This window comes from Populus nigra, chromosome 17 (genome assembly GCF_951802175.1).
Source record: "Populus nigra chromosome 17, ddPopNigr1.1, whole genome shotgun sequence".
NCBI lineage: Eukaryota > Viridiplantae > Streptophyta > Magnoliopsida > Malpighiales > Salicaceae > Populus > Populus nigra.
Genome location: NC_084868.1, coordinates 6,708,099 through 6,728,453, shown reverse-complemented (window position 1 = coordinate 6,728,453; position 20,355 = coordinate 6,708,099). Strand labels below are relative to the sequence as shown.

At 32.8% G+C, this 20,355-nt stretch overlaps 2 protein-coding genes across 12 annotated transcripts; both read right to left on the bottom strand.

The window, feature by feature from the left end:
• Positions 1–606: 606 nt before the first annotated feature.
• LOC133677647 (TSL-kinase interacting protein 1-like) lies at positions 607–6,323 on the bottom strand. Of its 2 annotated transcripts, none has more exons than XM_062099765.1 (14): positions 6,049–6,323; positions 5,106–5,319; positions 4,913–4,995; positions 4,782–4,829; positions 4,582–4,691; positions 4,298–4,382; positions 3,916–4,192; positions 3,307–3,417; positions 3,074–3,219; positions 2,727–2,965; positions 2,284–2,644; positions 1,593–2,012; positions 1,370–1,498; positions 607–1,148 (listed from the first exon to the last, which is right to left on the bottom strand). In XM_062099765.1, exons 2-14 carry the CDS (start codon positions 5,221–5,223, stop codon positions 921–923), a joined length of 2,355 nt encoding a protein of 784 aa, XP_061955749.1. In that variant the 5' UTR covers positions 5,224–5,319; positions 6,049–6,323; the 3' UTR covers positions 607–920. The 2 variants fall into 2 exon arrangements, with proteins under 2 accessions (XP_061955749.1, XP_061955748.1); XM_062099764.1 differs by having other exon boundaries at positions 3,307–3,426; positions 6,049–6,320.
• A 6,420-nt stretch (positions 6,324–12,743) lies between these two features.
• Positions 12,744–20,245, bottom strand: LOC133677148 (uncharacterized). Of its 10 annotated transcripts, none has more exons than XM_062098994.1 (14): positions 20,081–20,241; positions 19,628–19,846; positions 19,419–19,524; positions 18,453–18,704; positions 18,003–18,346; positions 17,577–17,862; positions 16,860–16,927; positions 16,063–16,314; positions 15,638–15,713; positions 15,246–15,322; positions 15,080–15,129; positions 14,367–14,451; positions 13,747–13,845; positions 12,744–13,614 (listed from the first exon to the last, which is right to left on the bottom strand). In XM_062098994.1, the coding sequence occupies exons 2-14, from the start codon at positions 19,739–19,741 to the stop codon at positions 13,381–13,383; spliced, it is 2,043 nt and encodes a 680-aa protein (XP_061954978.1). In that variant the 5' UTR covers positions 19,742–19,846; positions 20,081–20,241; the 3' UTR covers positions 12,744–13,380. The 10 variants fall into 10 exon arrangements, 9 of the variants coding, with proteins under 9 accessions (XP_061954978.1, XP_061954979.1, XP_061954977.1 ...); XM_062098995.1 differs by having other exon boundaries at positions 18,453–18,726; positions 19,456–19,524; XM_062098993.1 differs by having other exon boundaries at positions 18,453–18,726; positions 19,419–19,502.
• Positions 20,246–20,355: the final 110 nt, after the last annotated feature.

Below are 20,355 nucleotides of genomic sequence, written 5' to 3'. Positions count from 1 at the left end.
GAAATTGTAAAATCTCATGGAACACAATTTCTGTATTAAAATTCAAGTTTCATCTCCACAATCATATTCCTCTCCAGTGCGTGATTTATCTTTAAGCTTGTTGACGCATAAATCTTGAGTGGCTAACTTAATTTAAAAAAATCCATCAATAAGTCTTTTTGAACAATTCTATCCTTAATTCCCAAATTGATTTGGGAGATCTTAAGACAGCATTCCTTGGTATTCTTCTTTAGACAAAACAGAACCCCTCTCTAAGAGGATCCCATGCATGAGAAATTCCCTTCTTTCCCTTTATCATTCTTTTCTCATAAGCTACTCTCTCTTGAACCCAAGTGCCACATGATTAGACCTAAACTAAATTATTAATCATCTTTTAACTCACTATAATCTAATCCAATTGGGTTAATCCGGCAAAAGTCTACAAATATAAAGAAAAAATCTCATCAATTTACAATAAATTTAAAGATTAGTAAAAATTGAATTTGCCGGATGGATACATGCACAGGAGGGTTTTAGAGGGCTTTTCCACGTCATTTTGACGAATAAGTACATCAGATGTTAACAATGTGCCTCCAAGAAAACCAGAAAGAGAATACATTAAAGATGTGGAGTGATAAGGTGAGATCGATCATTTAAGGTACCAAGATCGTTCAGTTACAACAATTCTGGAAAACAATTTACAAAAATAGTAAGAAAACAAGTCAGGAAAGATAAATGGAATAGGTATTCCATGCCTATATTTGTACAAATGCAGGAGACTTGACTGATCAGGGAACAGACAGAATTTTCTTGGCTTGCACTGCTTCCTCAGCTCACACTCCTCGCGAAGTCAGCCGAACATAAACAATTAGTTGTTATAACCTAGTAAAGTTCACGTTTTCTCTAAGGGTGGCATCGCTTGAGAGCCACTTTGGTGAAATTCAAACCCCCCCGCTGATTTTAAATTCTGAAAATGAGGTAGTTTCTCGAGCCTCAACTGTTGAAATCGAATCTTTCTTGTTTAGCCCGAAAAAGGAGCAATTTTGAAATGCATCCAAGCTGCTGGCTATCAGATGGTTCAAACCACCAAGGCTATCACTTAAAATCAAATCTTCAGTATGATATTTGGAGGATGGTATATCCAGATCTAATAGCCCTAACGAGTCTGGCTGCAAAGCCAAAATAAAAGGAAGGAAAGAAAAAAGAAAAAAAGAAACAGAAAGGAGTCAGGTTGTATTGCGGATAGCATGAATCACATCTGCTATAAAACTGACTAGATTTTCCATGGGGCTATACATCCTATGGCACCAGAATGTTAACTCGGTCAACTTTAAGGAGCTATAGTGCACAAAACAACACGAAAGAAATCATTGATGAAAAAAGAACATACCCAATAGATATCTGTTAGCCCATTGAAATCCTTTACTTGATTGGACACAACTTGTGAATCAGATGAGCATTCGTCCATAGGGTCTCCACCAGTAGGATAATCATTAGGCCCTTCAATAACAGGCAACTCCTGCAATACAAGTGTGAATACATTACCTTTAATCAACCCTCCCTTCTACTTGATAATGGAATCACTTGCACAAAATACAAGTGTAAAAGGATACCTCGAGAAAGGCACTGGATGCGATAGAACTTGTTCTGTCCATCTGTTTGCTGACCCGTGGAGAAGCAACAGCAGATGAAGTAGTAACTTCCTTACGTAAAGAATGATTCTTTTGAAAAGCAAAAGCATCACATGTCTCTTCACCATCCCAGATAGAAGATGTATGGAATGCGACTGCGGAATGAAATCCCATTTTGCCTTGATGTCTTGAGATATGTGCAGCAATTGCAGCATCAAATGAATCACAGCTGAATGGGATCTCCTGAAGGAATTGATTGCTTTGAACTATAAGTGGTTCAATGCAGTTATGATTTGCTACATGAGGTAATTCTGATAGTAGATCTCCAATGCTAACATTGGTAAGGCTATCAGCCCACTCCCCAGCAGACAGTGGATTTACATTGCTCAATCTCAAGCCATCCTATGTATATTAAGATCAAAGCACAAGTTAACCAAGAACTAGAAAATATGCACATTCATCGTGGCTGAAACATTTCAAAAGTCAATAATAGGTGATGCAATATTTACAAATGCACAATTTATATTAAAACTTAGATAGTCAAACCTCAATTTATGGATGTGACATGAATGCTGCATCAGTAAGTATGATATATAGCAGAAGAAAGAAGTGGTATAAAGTTACATGAACTTAGATAAAATTGAATTGGATTAAAATCACAAGTTGCAATTACCACATCTTCCGATTGTTGCGTGTTAGTCCTATCATCAGTCTCCTTTCTATGCAAGGATATGTTTGCTGCAGGATCAAAGGACTTCACCAGATTATTTCTGGATCCTGTGGCAACGAACTCATTATTCTCATTGGTCACTCCTGCAGAATGAAGTACAGAAGCATGATTATTGTTCTCTGAAGTTGGGCAATCCCTACAGGGATTCTCAGGTTTCTCAAACTGATCACTGGTAGATGGCTCAGCTGTGGATACAGAATTCATAGTCTTGTCCTTCTCATTTCCTCCAACTGGAAGGCAACTATATGTTGAAGGTGCTTGCAATGTTACAGAAGCGAAGTTGACATTGGAAAACCAGCCATACCTTTGTTGAAAATGCACAAGTCAGTTAAAGTAGATTTCAGATATGGATTTGGATTTAAGTTCAAAAGAGAATTAGAAGAAACCTCAAGCGAAACACTGGAGGACTGCCAATTGAAAAGTATACATCGGCTGCACTGACAAGTGAGTCCTGTGTCCATCTTTGATAATCCACCAGGTTCTCTCTATTAACACCGTAAGGGAAAAGCATTAGTTCTCCAGATGCTACAGTAGAATCACCCCATTTCCGGTTTAAATGTTCCAGTACTGATGATATCTTTTTTCGAGTGCTAAGAGTGAGCTCCAGGTGTGGATTATGCTTATCCTGCAACCAGATGAAAATGTATTTACATCCTTTATATTCAGAAGACTGCTCAACAACTTGAACTTCTTCTACCTCAAAATTATCAACATAATCCATCTTTGTACTCACCATTTCTAGGGCTCTTCGAGTACCATCATCAATTGGGAACAATTGAAGCTTAAGCTTCATATTAGTGAGTGCATTACTCTCAACACAACGAAGTGAAGGATGAAAATGCGGAAGAAGTTTTTCAACAGGATCAAGACCCTTTTTCCCTGGAAATGAAAGAACAATCACTTATTGGCACTTCAAATCAAATTTTTGGAATAGGAATTGGTGAGGATCAGCCCCACCAACCATACCTTGGTCATGTTCATCCTCTTTATCAGTGGCTGTCCGTTCCAAATGCTCAGCAGCATCGGCTACCAAAGAAACTCCAGCAATTGCAGCCTTTTCCCATTTTTTATATGCAGCTGATGAGACTAGACCCAATGACAATCAATTAACAAAGAGATCGGTGCAAAAAATTCATGATTTCAGACCAAACAAAGTGAAAGAATATTCATCCCATCATCTGAGTAAACCAGGTAATAGTAAAATCAAGAAACCAGAGACACATAGCTTTTAGCAGATATTGGTTACAACATAAAGGCCATCACCCAGTCATAACCCCATTTATTTGGGTATTGGAAGTAAGATTTTAGGGGCAATAATATTCTTCAGCATTTCTGCAGAAAGTAGCTGTTTTTTATGATCATTGATTCTTTCAAACAAACCCCAAAAGAATATCGCATTTATAGTTCAAAAATGACAATTGTAAGCTGTCCAATTTTTGTACGGATACTTCAAGGATCATTCCAAAATGAACATTAAAGTAAATTCAAGAATGACAAAAGGATGCAAGATAAATGGGGGAAAGTAAATTTTAAACTTGCCTCAAAAACTGAGGAAAAGCTCAAACAAATAATCACCTGGTTTTCGCCTTTGCCTTGCAGGTTTCATTGCAGTTGAGTCTCCTTTATTGTTGTTACGGACAACCCCCATATTAACATTGCGCTTCAATGATCCCTTTCCACCTAATTTTTGGATGTTTTGACTATCAACAATAACAAGTTTAACAGTTCGAGTATCATGCACCAATGCTCTATTCTGATTAGTGATAATGCTAGGAGTCGTTGGAGAACCATTTTCCCCCTGTGAAGACCTTTTCCTTACATTCTTCCTTTGATCTTTCAAGAGTTGGTTCTCCTTCAAGGAAAACATATACCAATCAGTTAAGCACATCCAGTAGATCAATAAGTTTATGGTCAAGAAACATAAACACTTTTGCAAATATAGACAATCTTCACTAACCAGAGCTTCTATAAATATCTTAAACCTTCGTGGTTTTAGGTGAAGCTTTGAGGCTTTGCAACTATACTTTTCCAATAAAGACCACCTGTATAAAAGGTCAAAATATGAATCAGGAAAACAAAACAATCAGAGACTGACCCAGATGAAAAAAAAAATATATGACATGTATCTGTTGATGGTATCACAAGCTTCCTTTTCTGATTAATTTTTACATATCACTCCCCTAATTTATAATACATTTAATAAAAAGAAAAGCAATTCAAACAGTACATAAGAAATATTACCATCGGAGCATTGCAGCATTTGTATCTTTAGAGTTTTTTGCATCTAGGCACAATCCTGGGCCCAGCAATTTGTTCATGCGCCTCACAAGACGATAGTAATAGTGCCTGACCTGGAAAAAAAAGGTGGGTGATAAGGAATATGAAGAATACATCAACTCAACTGGACAAAGCATCTGGAGCTAAATCTCATTGCAAGTTACCTGATCCTTGTTTTTACTTTGAACATGGTGAGTAATTTTCTCAAAGTTCTGCAATGAAAGCTCACAATAATTAAGAAGTGAAACAGAATTGAAAAACTTTTAATCCAAATCACATTCCAGCAATTACATGCCTTGCCAACTTGTCGTAATGCAGTGAAAAAACTTTCCTCTTCTTGACGTGTCCAAGCAGCCCATTGCCGTGTTGGTCTTTTCTCTGCATTCAGCATAAGATCAAATCAGATAAAACTACCACTCTGGCAGTATATTTCAGCAGCACCTAAATTAGTAAAACCAAATACAGCTATTAAAAGCAAAATAACATACCAGGCTGCCGTGTCTCAACACAATCCGGAGTAGATGATGTTACACCAGAATCTCCATCCTGAATTGAACCATTTTGAAGAAGCTGTCGCTCAGAGTCCAAGGAGACCTGTGCCTCCATCTCTATACTAAGGGCCTTAAAAAGAAGAATAAACACCCATACACTTCAAAGTTCAATGCTCTCCCTTTGACCTCCAGCTCAGTGAATGATATAACCCTAGTTGTGAAATTGAACAAGAACAAATCATCAAAAATTAATTAGCATATAAATCAATAAGATGACTATTCAATCCAAAACTCCTCAACATTTAAAATTTAGGGAAATACAATCACTCAGATCTTTTTTAATCTTATGTTTTTCAACCCAAAACATAACATGTTTTCATTGAACCCACAAACAATTACTTGGATTCACCACATAATTAATATTCGGATAAGTTGAAATTTCTTTAGAATTGGGAGCATCAAGCTATTTTCCAAGTTTAGAATTTTACAAGCAAACCCTAATGGACTAGAAACTCCATCTCCAGAAACTATAGAACAGTGATTTCACTAAGAAAAAGAACACTAATAATAAATCAAATTAAGCAAACTAAAGCATGCATCTAAGCTAAGAAACTACAATAACAGACACCCATTGAAAATGCAGCAAAATAAAACAGATTAGAAATTCAAATTTCATCCTTTTCAATTTCTTAAGATCCAAATTACCGGATTTTAAGCTAAGAGCACTGAACCCACCTAATTAGAGAAGTCAAATCAATCGATCACTAAAATCCCACATACAAAACCCCCTAAGATTAACGAAATTTTCCACCTTTAATATTTTCCCCAATTTTTAACATCCAAACAAAACTAGGGTTTTGAACAATAGTGATTGATTTTGACCTTAAAATATCAAAATCAGCGTAATCAAAATGAGAAACTGAAGTTAAATTTGCAATACCTGAGAGAGAAATCGAAGAAAACCTAGCACGGAAAGCACGAGCTGGGATAATTTTTAAACAAAGAAATTGAAACCGGAGAAAATGTTTGCAAGAAAGAGAAGAGAATGTTGTTTTTTTTCTATTTTCTTTTCTATTTTTTTTTTTACTTTGGAGAAAGAAAATAATAATGAAAATATTAGAAAGATCAGTTTATTTGCCAAATAGTAATTTCAAATAAAAATACATACATATAGAATTAAGAGATTCAAAGCAGAAGAGTTTGGTCTTAAACTATGATTAAAGAAAAGAGAGAAAAAAAAGTTGTCAGCTTGACCTCAAATAAGCATTAAGTTATAAGAGTTATATAAATTAAGTAAAAATATGTATATTAAGAATAAAATTTAAAATATATATATAATTTTTTATATATTTTTTAATATTTAAAATACAAGACAAATAATTTATTTATAATATAAAAAAGATACTAGAAAATTAAGTGTTATGGAAACTAAGAAACTAAATTCAAGAGTAACAGAGTCTAAGAGATTCTAGCGAGCATTCAATATATATAATTATAAATTTTGTAACATTTTTTTTGAAATAAGCATGTACTAAAAATATATCTCATTAAAATTTTACAAAAACAAATCCAATGAAAAATAAAACTTAAGCAAAGAAAAAAAAAGTATAATATTCTTGTATTAATTCTGAATACTTCAGAATTTAATTAAAAAATTTATATAGATACTACAAGATCTAATTTAATAGAAGCTTTTATATAGATACTTCGAGATCTATATTTGAATACTTCAAAATTCACAAAAATGTTAAATTGATTTATTAAAACTTTGCAAAGAAAAACTCAATGGTAAAAAAACCTAAGCGAAGGAAAAAAAAATATAAACTGCATTGACTTCACCTTAAAAGTACATGTTTTATGATAAATCTTTATGATGATGCATTCCAATATTATGGATAAACTTCTTGAAAGTTGAGGTTGATAAAGACTTTGTGAATAAATCTACTAAATTATCATTTGACTTGATTTGCTTGATGTCAATTTTTTCTTTATGTTAAAGCTCGTGATTATAAAAGAACTTTGATGAAATATGCTTTGTTATGTCTACTTTAATGTAGTTTCCTCTAAGTTAAGTGATGCAAATAACATTATCTTCAAACAATATTATGAGATTATTTTCAATGGTTGACAATCCATTTTTTTATATGCTGGATAATTGACCTTAGCCATATATATTCTTGACTTGTTTTATGGATTGCAATAATTTCTGAATAATTTGATGAAATAGCAATAAATGTTTGATGTATTTCCAAGAAATTGCAATGCTTCCGTATGTAAACAGATAATTTGTCCTTTATGGAGATCAGAGAGATAATTTGCATCTACATATCCAATCAATTATGAATTTGATCCACTATAAAATAACTACGTTTTAGTTGTTCCGTAGAGATAGCGAAGTATATATTTGACCTTATTCCATTTTTTTTTTTGTGGGAGTGGAACTATATCTTGCCAATAAATTGACTACAAAAGCTATATTTGGTCTTGTATAATTTGTAAGATACATGATTGCTCCGATAACACTAAAATATGGTATTTTTGAAACAAGAATTTTTTTATTCTCTTCTAGCGATTGAAAAGAGTCTTTCTTCGGATCAAGTAATTGAACAATCATAGATGTACTCAAAGGATGAGCATTGTCCATGTAAAAGTGCTTCAAAATATTTTCTGTATACATCAATTGATGGATAAATTTTTCTTTTGAAAGATATTTAATATGTAAATCAAGACAAAATTTTGTTTTTTCGAGATCTTTCTTCTCAAATTCATCTTTCAAATATGATGCAGTTTTTCTGAGCTTTTCAGGAGCACCAACAAGATTTAAATCATCAACATATATTGCAATAATAGAAAATCCGAAAGTGGTTTTCTTAATAAAAATGCATGGACAAATCTTATTATTCTCAAACCCTTTTTTTAGGAGGTATTCATTAAGACAATTATATCACATTCGACCAGATTGCTTCAACCCATATAAAGATATTTGTAGATTAATAGAATAAACACTTCTATGTTTATCATAAAGGCTTCAAGCATTTTGAATCCTTCAAGAATTTTCATATGGATTTGTTTATCTAATGTTCCATATATATATGTTGTAACTACATCCATTAAACATATATCTAGAGTTTTTGAGACTATTAAACCAATTAAAAATTTGAAAGTGATTGCATCCATAACTAGAGAATAAGTTTCCTTATAATCAATGCTAGGTCTTTGTAAAAAATCTTGTGCAACAAGTCGTGCCTTATATCGAATAATTTCATTGTTCTTATTTTATTTTCTAACGAAAACCCATTTATATCCAACAAGCATAACATTTTTAGGTGTATGAACTACGTATCCAAATACTTCACGTTTTACAAGTGAGTTTAACTCTGTTTAGATTACTTCTTTCCACATTGACCAATCATTTCTATGTCGACATTCTTTGATAGTTTGTGGTTTAATTTTATCATTACTTCTAGTGATGCCAAAAGCAACCTTAAATGCAAATATGTCATTTATAACAATTTTATTTCAATTCAAAATCTCTCCTCTATGAACATAGTTTATGAAGATCTCATCATTTTTAAGCAGCTGAATTTCTTCAAGAGGTCTCTTTTCAATAGGATCAATATTAGAAGATGATTTTGACATAATATTTATTGTCTGTTTTATGGATGATGAATCTTCAGGAGTACCATCATCTAATTGTTATAATTTTTGTTTCTAAGATTTTTGTCCTTAACATCAACAAGTCTTCTGCATTTCAAGCATGGTATAAATTCATTTGCTATTATGTTGCCTTTTTTTTCCTTTACAGATTTCAATTATAGATGGAGCATTTACAACTAGAATATGGAATTTAACCATCTTTTTACTGTTGGTGAAAACATCTAGTAATTGATTTGCAATATTTTATAAATGAATTATCTTTTAAACTATAAGTTCACGTTGATTTGTCCTTTGATCAAAATGAGATAACTTTGGGTTGTTTCAAGTAATTTCTTTTCGTGCTTCAGACACTAACTTTTCTTTCCCTAATGGTGAGAAAATATTCTCATTAAAATGGTGTTCTTTAAAATGTGCCTTAAAAAATCACATGCCTTAAAAATCATCAGTTAAAGGTTTAAGGAATCTAATAATAGATGGAGAATCAAAACCAACATAAATTCATATTCTATATTATGGATCCATTTTAGTCTTTTGTCTGTTATAGGCACATATACTGCATGACTAAAAGTTTGTTGAAGAAATATATTTGGTGGTATATCAAAAACAAGTTGTAAAGGAGAATATTTATGGTAAGCACTTGGTCTAATTATAACTAATGATGTAGCATGTAATATAGCATGTCCCCAAACAGATGTAAGCAATTTTGATTTCATAAGTAATGATCTAGCAATTAATTGAAGGCACTTTATAAATGATACTGCTAGATAATTTTGAGTATGCACTTGAGCAACAAGATAATCAACATCAATTCCAATAAAAGTGTGATGCTTGAGAAGTAAATTCACCAACATTGTCCAATTGAATTTTCTTGATTTGATAATAAGGAAATTACGTCCGTAATTTGATAATCTGTGCAATTAATCTAGCAAATAAAACATTTTGACTAAAAAATAAACAAACATGTGACCATTTACTTGGTGCATCAATTAATACCATAACATATTTAAAAGGTCTATATGGTGGATGAATAGGTCCACATATATCTCATTGAATTCTTTCGAGAAAAGATTGTGATTCTATAACAACCTTTAATGGATATGGTTTGGTAATTAATTTACCTTTAGAACATGCAGCGCATAGATTTTCACATCGTAAAAGAATATTCAGGTTCTTTAAAGGATCCCCGTGTGAATTTTTAATAACTTGTCACATCATTATTGATCCTAGATGTTCAAGTCGATCATGCTAAAGCATAAATATTTCTGGGTCGGAAAAATATTGGTGTTTCACAACATTTGTTTCAATAGATTTCATGATCGTGTAATAAATTCCAGAAGAGAAAGCAAATAATTTTTCAAGTACAATCTTCTGACCTAAAATACGTAAAATAATATAAAGATATTCTTTTTTTTCTTCATCTATAGTTTCAATATGATAACCATTAACACATATATCTTTAAAATTGAGTAAATTTCTTCTGGACTCGGATGAATATAATGCATTTTTTATGCCCAGTTTTGTGTTATTTGGTAACAAAATATTAACTCTTTCATATCTGTTGGATCCGATATTGTAGTGACATTAACTTTGGTTAATGTCAAATATTCAAAGTATTTTGTTTCCTTGAGAATTATTTACATTGTTGTACTGTCTGCCAGACATAAATTGTCATCATGAGAAGTCATTCCTTTATTCAATATATAATTAAAGTTTATTATTTAATTGAAATTAAATTGACATTGTTTATTGAAAACACAATAAGATAAATATCTTAATACAAATAAAAATATTAATAATCCCTAAGGATTCCACCACTAAGTATGTCATCTGTTTTATCTGAGTTTTCAAAGAAATCAGAAACATCAAGATAAGCATTATGACATTCAAAATCATCTTTATGAATAAAATAAGTCTCAACTGCATTTTGTTTCATAAAGGCTTAATATAAATTTGTAAATTTTTTTGGCATTCGACAAGTGCGAGACTAATGACCATGCATACCACACCTATGACACTTATCTTCAGGTTTATGCAAATTCTTGTCATTTTCTAGTTTGGGTTCATTATGTCTTCACTTCGGTGGTATAATGGGTTTTCTTTTGAAGGATTACCTCTTCTTTTTTTTTTTTTTTCATATCTATACCCCTTGTTCTTTCTTGTCTTTTGGATAAATATTTCGTTTACTTCAGGGAGCGGTTTAGAACATGTGGGATGGGATTAATGATTTTTCATTAAAAGCTCATTATTTGGTTAAGCTATAAGAAGACATAAAATCAGTCTCGAATACCTCTTGAAATTACGTTCTCTATATTGTTGCTGCAGGACAATATTTGAGGCATGAAAAGTATATAATATTTTCTCTAATATTTGGTCTTTTGTGATATTTTCATCACACAATTTTAGCTATGAGGTAATTTAAAAAAAAAAACATAATTATATTCACTAACCAATTTAAAATCTTGCAACCTTAGGTGCAACTAATTATAACGAGTTTGAGGGAGTATAGTTAATCCTTCATGGAGACGGTGACAAATGAAAATCAGTGCTTTTACGCGATCCTGCAAGGATGCGTTCTTTTCTTCTTTGATGGCCTGTCTCTCCAAGATTCGTAGCTTTCAGATGAATCTCAATATCAAGGATCTATAACAAAAAATTATTCCCAGATATATTAAGAGCGGTAAATTCAAGTTTTGTTAGATTCGACTTTATCTATAAAAAATAACTTATTAAATAAAATCATGAATATAGAAGAAGAAAAAATCGGTCTCTTAAGAATATTATTTAGTTCTTTAGAAATACCAATTATTCAAAAACTATATTTAATTTATTTAATTCTTCAGAAACTTATAATACTAGTTATTCAGGAACTTTAAATCTTGATGAACAAAAAGGAAAGCAAATTTATCAAAATATATTAGAGAATCAAATATATTCCATAAAATATAAATGAAAAGAGAAAAATATTGAAATTGATACAAGTCATGTAACATAGGAGTTCATGTGTCCAAGATTTAAATATAACTTAAGTAGAGTAATCGCGCTGATAACATGTTAAAAAAAATAAAAAATAAGCAAGAACATACATATTTAGAATAAAACTTAAAAGAGAAGTTTATATTTTTTCTTGTATACTTTTTTCAATATTTAGAATACATGACAAGTAGTTTATTCATAGAAGAAAAAAAAATAAAAACATTAAAGGATACTAGAAAACTCAAGTATTATAAAAAATCAAGAGACTAAACTTGAGAATCATAAAATTTAAAAGATTTTAATAAACATTCAATATATATAATTATAGATTTTATAACATAATATTTATTATTTATAACTAATTGAAAAAGCAACCTAACATTACCCTACCACCTTTTAGCGTAGGTGGGCTTGAACATGACATTCAATTTTTTATAATCAAATTTATGATTATCTAAAAGTAAAATTGTTAGGTGTCAAGTATGGTTGTGGTTACTGTACAAAATGCTTTTCACTTAGAAAAGTATTTCAATAATATTTTTTTTATTTTTAAAAAATTATTTTTAAGATTAGTATATCAAAATAATTTGAAAACATCAAAAACATATTAATTTTTAAAATTATTTTTAAAATTTTAAAGTATTTTAAAAGTATTTTAAAAAAACACTCTCAATGCTCAACATCCAATGAGGTGTCAAAGGACACTTGTCTCCATTTCTAATGTTAAAAACATTGTTTGTCACAAGGATACCACATGTCTTAATTATTTAAATATTTTCTGTCCTGAAATGTCAAAAGGCTAAAGACATCCTCCTCCTCGTCACATTTACCATATTCCTAGAAGAAAAAAGCATCTTCCTTTCGAGGAAAGGCACGTGAATCATATTCATGTTTGGAAAGAAAAGATGAAGATTCAGGTTTTATGGTATTTGGATCAAGAAATGTTAAGCTCCCTTTGCCCTAAATTGTAAATGTCTGATAGCCACACAAGAATGAAGGAGAACATTACACAATAAAGGGACTAATGCTAGTAATATTGAACAAGTTACAGGTCCAAAGTTGACATCAGCTGAATACAACTGATTCTTTGTTTCATGTTCAAGCTTCTATGAACAAACGACGAACAGCCAAGGATAACGAAATACTTGTTTTTCCTATTTTTGCAGGCACAGCTGAGATTTAATGTTGCTGTTAGCAATTAGTTACAGCCTCCAAAAGCTCGAAAACCCTGACTTTGAAAACCAATTTGCTGGTTAACGAAAGCAAATGCAGTGCATCTCTTTTATACCGAGTCTCTATGTTCTTGTTATTCATAAGAGTTTACAAATACTTTCTTCTTATCCACTTCCTTCCACAGAATGGTGCAAACAAACTTTTAGAATGATGATATTCGCCCCTCAGCTCTCCGTGGCCACAAGAATTCCATCAATTTATTTGGTTTGGGGTGGGGCAAGGCTGCAAGGATTTATATTCTAACATAACTTGTAGGTGATCAGTATAAGATATCATGACCAATAAAATGGAAAACCTTGGTCTGCCCCCACATTGAAATGATCAGCAAATGATCTTCAAGAAGTATTATGGTATCCCAACAGCATCCTGGTATGATATAGCGAGCCTTCACTCACCAGCTACTTTGATATCATTCGATACCGGATGATTTGGAAAGCATCAATCTGTACATAGGGGCCCCACGATCAATAACATGTTGCTCCCAATCTGACATAACTCCAAATGGGTTCTCTTCAAGCCATTCCCCGAGATTCATTCTTGCATGGTATTGATCATTCCATAGATTGAGCTTGCCCTTGCCAATTTTGAGAAATAATTCTTTCGTTCTCAAAGCAACTGCTTCTATGTCAGATTGCAGGAAAACCTGGCGCAAGAAATTCAAGAATAGAGTTAATAAGCTGGAGCAAGCAGCATTTCATGCTTTATGATAGAAATCGAGTAATGAAGAACGGATTACACAACATCAGAAACGGAAGCTGCAAAAACTTCGTGTTACCTTCCCATCCAGTGCAAGGAGATCCACCACAGCTTTAATCAATGACCTTTGCAGCATTCTCCATCTATGTTCTGGATTGTTGAAATCAGGGTTGGGACACTGAACAAGGTGATAAAGGTTGTCCTTATGTGGCATAGATGTCAAGTCTCAACAATTCATTGAAAACAAGGGATAAAACCACTAGCCAATTTTCTAATTTGCAGTTATTTTGGATTATTGGGTACTTTTATTGCACCTACAAGGAGACTAAAGTGCTTTCTTAAAGAAGACAGAATCCATAAATAATCTGAAATTACTACTCCTTGCCAAAAAAAACACTGAGGCTGACAACAGAAGAATGTAGCAGCACCTATTGTTTCATATTCAATGGTGGTAAATGGAAATATTAAGTGATGATTGTATTGTGGTGAAATAAGACGGTGAGACAACAATTTTCTTGAAATAGAAGATTTAAAATTCTTCATACAACAAATTAGAATACATCACCTAAATGGTTTAGAAGATTATCTGGAGCTAATTAAATCCATGCCTAGGAGTGCAACAAGAATGAGTTAATGACAAATGCACACAAAGAAATGGATCCTACAGATTGAAAGTAGAAAGAACAATCTATCCACTACCTGTATCGAAACAAGTACCAACTCTCCTGGATAACTCGAAACTATGGAACGAAATGTTGTTGTGGCATTTGTTACAATGAAGTACCTAACATACAGAACAAAAGAAACAGATGAAACAATTACATAAATCCAGAGATAATAAAACAAACTTTTACCTGCACAATTTTTTTTTCCTTAATGATTGGCAATATTTGAACACAAGCCTATCCCTACTCTTTTCCCACACGAGTAAATAAAATCCCAGGGCAATTAGCAATAGAAAGTTAATAACATGAGGAGCTACATATGATTTCCAATCAGTGCTCATCAAAATACAAAGAAATCTTTCAAAAGTTCAATTATAAATGAAAATCCACTCCCCAAACTTGCACATGTGAAAGAAATATAAACAAAAGTTCATTCGGAAAATTAAGCATTCAAGAACATTGCATATTGCCTTGTTTATATAAAGCAGGGATTCAATAATCTTAAGCAAACACAGTTTTGTCGAAAACAAAAATATTAACTACCCTACCATCAGATTCACATTGAAAAACTCATTTCTTAGCCATAATGATGGAAATATTCAATCAAACAGAAATCTAATCTAATTTAAATGCACAGTGATTTACAAAGATGTCATGAACATCCAATTTAGACAGCATAATTATTTTTGGCCTATGTTTACTATCATAAATGTGCAAATTTTTGCAGAAGTAAAGCAAGGACCGTACCCATTTTGAATGCCATACTGATGAACAGAATCCATACAGCGTCTTACAAGCTAAAGTTTTTTTAAAAATAAAATAAAACAGAAGTAAGAAATTGAATCAAAGAGGAAAGACGTAAAAGTAAAGAGAAAAAAAAGAAAGCAAAAAGAAGCCCAGAAGAACAAATAACCTTTGAATTGATTTCTAGACCAAGAAAATTCAAATCCTTTCTTCTCCTAGCCATCCCCAAAAGAAATAGTCCACTACCTGCCATTTTTAATCAAATGCATGAAAGAACCATAATCACAAACCCTTTTTGTCAGACACAGACACACATTCCCACAAGATGGGCATATCATGGTTTAGTCTTATAATAATCACTATTTGACATTTGTTTTTCTGTACCCAACGTACTCATTTTCCGTTCAATACTTCACACATATTTCACAGCAGATAAGAGCAAATCAAACAGATTACTAAATACAACTTCAAATGTCAACTACTCAATCTCACATGTACTTAACTTTTGAAGCAACAAATACGAGGAAATCAAATAGTAGGAAGAGAAAAAGGAAAATGCACCACTTCCAATATCAACCACCAATGGTTGAGCTGGATTACAATAGGCAGACTTCCAATCGATCTCAAATGGATATGCCTGCACAAAGCATGAAAGGAACAATGCCCAAGAAAATCATCATAAAAAGCTGAGCACATTAATGTCTTAGAAACCTTCAAGCAGGAATAGGTAGGATAGATATCTTAACTACTTAAGTGAGGATATTATGCACCCAAGACATCAGTTTTATCAAATCGCAAGAAGTGATGGGCCTGTAAAATTATACTCTTTAACACCATCCAAGGAAAAATGATGAACTATGATGGTTGCAAAATACTCCCCTCAATGTAAACAGCTGTACTCTTTTCCATGGTCTCATCTAGGAAAATCCTCATTTTAGTTTTGATTACTACAGCAAAAAATAATTAGTGAAGTTGACGGAACATACTCTATCTAAGGCCATAACCCCGGGAAGCTTTCTTCCTTTGAAAAATTCCCATATAACTGAAGCATTTTCAAACATGTCATTAACCAAGACAGACTTTGATTCCATCACCATGGCTTGGCATGCCATATTCCCCACCACAGTGATATCACAATTTCTTTGCCTTAGTTCATTAAGTGCTTGAGCCAATTTAGATGCTCCGTCTGCACATGGACCTGAGAACTTGAATTTCACCGGACCAATCCATAGAATTTTCTGTAATACAAGGAAAAAAACTCAGTTAAGTCTGATAGTAATCAACAATGAGCTGCCAATTAAAAGCAAAATGCAACATACACGAGCAGAATTCCACAAATAATGGCTTTTTGAAACAGAAATGTCGTCAATTGATAAAAAATAAGTCCAATATGATTTATTTACTTCATGAAAACTAAAAAAGAAAAAGAAAAATTTATACAAACTCTGGCTCATAATTAGTAAATTGAACAAAAAAAAAAAACAGAACTTCTATGCCTTGATTCTCAATGCAACACCAATGAAAGTAAGTGGGTATAAAGAGGTAAGATATTGTAAAATGAACAGAGCCAAATAGATAGAAATATAATGCGTCAAAGTTTACCATCTCCAGATAGATGAATTAAAATTCTTCTCATTGTAGTAAATGAAAGTTATAGCTAATGAATCACCTATACGCTCCACTAATAAGCTCTCATCAATTAACAAGTGTTGAATATAAACAAAAAAACATGGAGTTTGGATCAGCTAAAAACAATGGATGCTCAGCAACAACTCCTTTTTACCTTGCATTTCACTAGTAAAGAGTTTAATTCATCCAATGACCGAGGACCAAGATCAACAGGTAGCCAACCTAAAATATAAGGAACATAAGATATTTCAAGCACAGAGCTTATTACATCTAAGAATGGTCAATAATAACAATTTATAAATGTGGAGTCATCAAACATACAAATTTAAAGGAGCTGCTTTGATTGTGGTAACATTTGAAATAATATTACCACGGAAGGATGCAGCAGACATATCAATTCTATATGATAGTGATGCATTTTTCTTCTTTCTGCTATTGATTAGACAAGTATATATACCACATGGTACTTGGAGGGGGGCCACAAACACTTTATCCATATATATATATATATATATATATATAGCTTTCTCATGTAATATGCGGCCACTAGAATAACTGAAAGAACAATGAAGTAAGTCAACATGGAAAGTTTAAAGAGGAAGATAGTTTCAAATATTAACTCTAACTCCTTGAAGGCAGTGTAAAACTGCGACAACTGTAGCACTTTTGATGAAGTTTTTGATAATTGCAAAAAGAATTGCTGACAATCTAAATTTCGAAAGTAGCAGGTTGAGGAATAAATTAGAAGAATATAGAGGGAGGAAACCAATTTACCCAACCAAATATAAATTCAAGAGCTTGGATATTAAATGATTGAAAGGAAAGACATACATGAAGCCAAAAAATGTAATAATTGTGGGTAGAATCTCACCATCCAAAATATGATGAGAAGGAAATATGCCCATTTTCTCTGGAAGATGCTCATTCATGCACCAAAAATCCATGGGATGTAGAATGGGAATGTTTCTATCATGTGCAATTTGGATTATATCTAAAGCTGCTTTATACGCCCCGGGTTCTACCAGATATGAAGGAACAGAAAGTCCCAAAGCATGCATTATTTGGAATGACATCATCCCAACAAAGACCAGTCCATCACATCTGGAAACTAAAAAATGCACTGCAGCTGCTTTGTCATAGAGATTACCCCCTCCAATCTGCATCAGATAAGAGAATTCTAGCAATAAGTGAAGAGCAAAAGGAAACATGCAAATGTTAATATTCACTTAAAGAGGGGGAAGCAACTTTTTTAAACTAATGAAGCTAATGAAAGATATCTGTAGCAGTGGAGACATACAATTGCAACATATGGTCTTTTGTTAGTTCTAGCAACCTTCTTCAGCTGACAAAGGCTCTCTTCAAAGTGAAAACCAGCTATACAAGCAGAACAAAAGCGAGCAATACCAACTGTTGATGCAAGAATTTTATGAGACTGCGAAAAGGAGTCGTTAACAAAAATATCAACTCCTAATGATAATAGTTCAGCAAACTTTGAATTATTGGCAGCTTCCTCTTTGTACTCTGAAAGGTTCTCAAGAAGGAATATATCTGCTTTCTTCAGGACTTCCATTTTCAACAACACAGCAGAATAATCGCATTTAATGGTAACAACTCTGTGTTGGATAACTGATGATATCATGTCTGGAACAAAGAGATTGTCATGAATTATTTCTGAAGCTGTTTACAACCATATTGGACTGGTCCTACAATGTGAAGCAATCTCTTTGAAGTGCTCTAGGAATGATACCTGCAACAGTCTCAGCATCATGAAGCTGCGAATTAGTTTTCTTCCTCCAGTCACTCACAAGAATTATTTTTGCTCCAGCTTCATGTAGATATTTAATCGTGAAAACTGCACTTGACACTGATTGAGAGCTCTGGTCCTGTTCTTCTTCCCTAAGTAAATTGGTACTATCAAATCTGACCATGACCACTTTTCCCACCAGCTCCTCTCTAGGAAATTTTCTAAGAGTTTGTACATGTGGGAAAGGCTCCATTTCTCCTTCATCACAACAATTAGTCTAAGAACAAAACCCAATTGAGAGTTACAATTAAATATCTCAGCCAACCAACAAGAAAAAACCAATTTTAAGGAGTACTTAGCCAGACTAAGCAGACACATCATACAAATATAAATTAAGGAGTCCTGTGTTTTGTCTATCATGGGCATTGAAGTTGATTCAACTAAAAGCTCAAACAAATGATGGGAAGGCATTTGAACAGGAATTGCAAACACAGTTCAGTTCAACTTAATAGAACAAACATTTTCTGTAAACTTGGAAAGTGGTATACCAACAGGAATGCCAACTAAAATTTCAAGACTACAAACACACCAGTTTTATGAGGTGGATTGTTGGGATAGTAATCCTCTTGTCCAAAAAAACACATCGGGTAAAGGCTTCACAAAGAAAATACACAACTTCTTCCAGTTTTGTCGATATCATCCAAATTTAATGATATGAAGTTTGATGATAATGTACACCAACTTAACCTTTCAATAATGGTCAACTGAGATGAAAATCCATTGCAGTTTACAATTAGACATACAATGACTTATATTTTTATCTCCTGTTGAACCATCAATATGTTCAGGTACATGAAAGAATTACTGTATTGGTAACAGATTAAAAATATAATTATCAGTACTATCCACAAAAAAAAAGAAAAAGGAAAAGCTAATTCTTAGAAACTAGCCCCATTCCAGCAACAGCACCTGCCAATAAGGGAACATCAGCCAGATTTCTTGGTACCTTAAAATTGTTAGAGCTTTTGACATGATCTGCTGCCTCTGAACCACCTGCCAAGGACATTAAATTAAACTTGAAAAAGAAAAATCAGACAGTGAGAAGAAACAAAGATAAAATGTAAAATGTTACTACTAATCGTGCATTTATTTTTTATTTTCAAAAAAAGGCAAGGAACCTTGTAAGGATAGTGATCGCACACCACGAAATCTCCAACGTTTGGCAGTCTTGTTTCCGAGGTATGGAGAAGATTTTGGATGAAGAAACTCCGATGTTTTGGTAGGAAAAGCATAAAACGTTAACTTGTTTAATAAGGATAAAGTTCCATCCACTGAATTTAGAGGTTGACACATGTTTCCTCCTTTTGCTGCCGCCTCTATATTAACTTACCGAGCAACTGTAACACAAAAGAATTAAGTTGAACTATCTTGGTTGCTTTATTCATTTTTGAAAAATCCAATCCCTATAATTGGATTGTATACAATAGTCAAAGACACCAGTGGTTCACTTATCTTTGAAAATGTTGTTTATTCACTTGTAAGAACACTTGAATCCAACATGAAAAAAAAAAACCACTTCAGTAGTTTAAGCAGAAACCCAAAAAGAAAAAGAAAAAGAAAAAGGGGGTTACCTTCAAGAAATAGAAAAGGAGATGAGGGTCACAGCACCATGGCATGCCTGTCTGCGTTATCTTCTTCTTCTTTATAGATGTGCTCTCTGCTCGTCTTGAAGAAGAAGGACGCGTTTATTATTTGTAGGTGCGATGTTAAGAAGTAATAGCGTAGTACGGTGCGTATTTACGCAAAGTGTTAAAAAGGGTGCTTTATATTTAACGTATCTTCTTCAAATACAACGTCGTGTCGTTAGACGGCAACTGCAAAAAAAAAACCCGTTGAAAAATATTAA

Coding starts and splice junctions, on each gene's coding strand:
- LOC133677647 (XM_062099764.1), bottom strand. CDS start 5,223: ATGGAGGCACAGGTCTCCTTGGACTCTGAGCGACAGCTTCTTCAAAAT. Junction 2,966..3,073: donor CTCGAAGAGCCCTAGAAATG/GTGAGTACAAAG, acceptor ATCTGGTTGCAG/GATAAGCATAATCCACACCT. Junction 2,645..2,726: donor CCTCCAGTGTTTCGCTTGAG/GTTTCTTCTAAT, acceptor TTTTCAACAAAG/GTATGGCTGGTTTTCCAATG.
- LOC133677148 (XM_062098991.1), bottom strand. CDS start 19,802: ATGTGTCAACCTCTAAATTCAGTGGATGGAACTTTATCCTTATTAAAC. Junction 19,503..19,627: donor GCGATCACTATCCTTACAAG/GTTCCTTGCCTT, acceptor TGTCCTTGGCAG/GTGGTTCAGAGGCAGCAGAT. Junction 15,714..16,062: donor GGGTTATGGCCTTAGATAGA/GTATGTTCCGTC, acceptor TGCTTTGTGCAG/GCATATCCATTTGAGATCGA.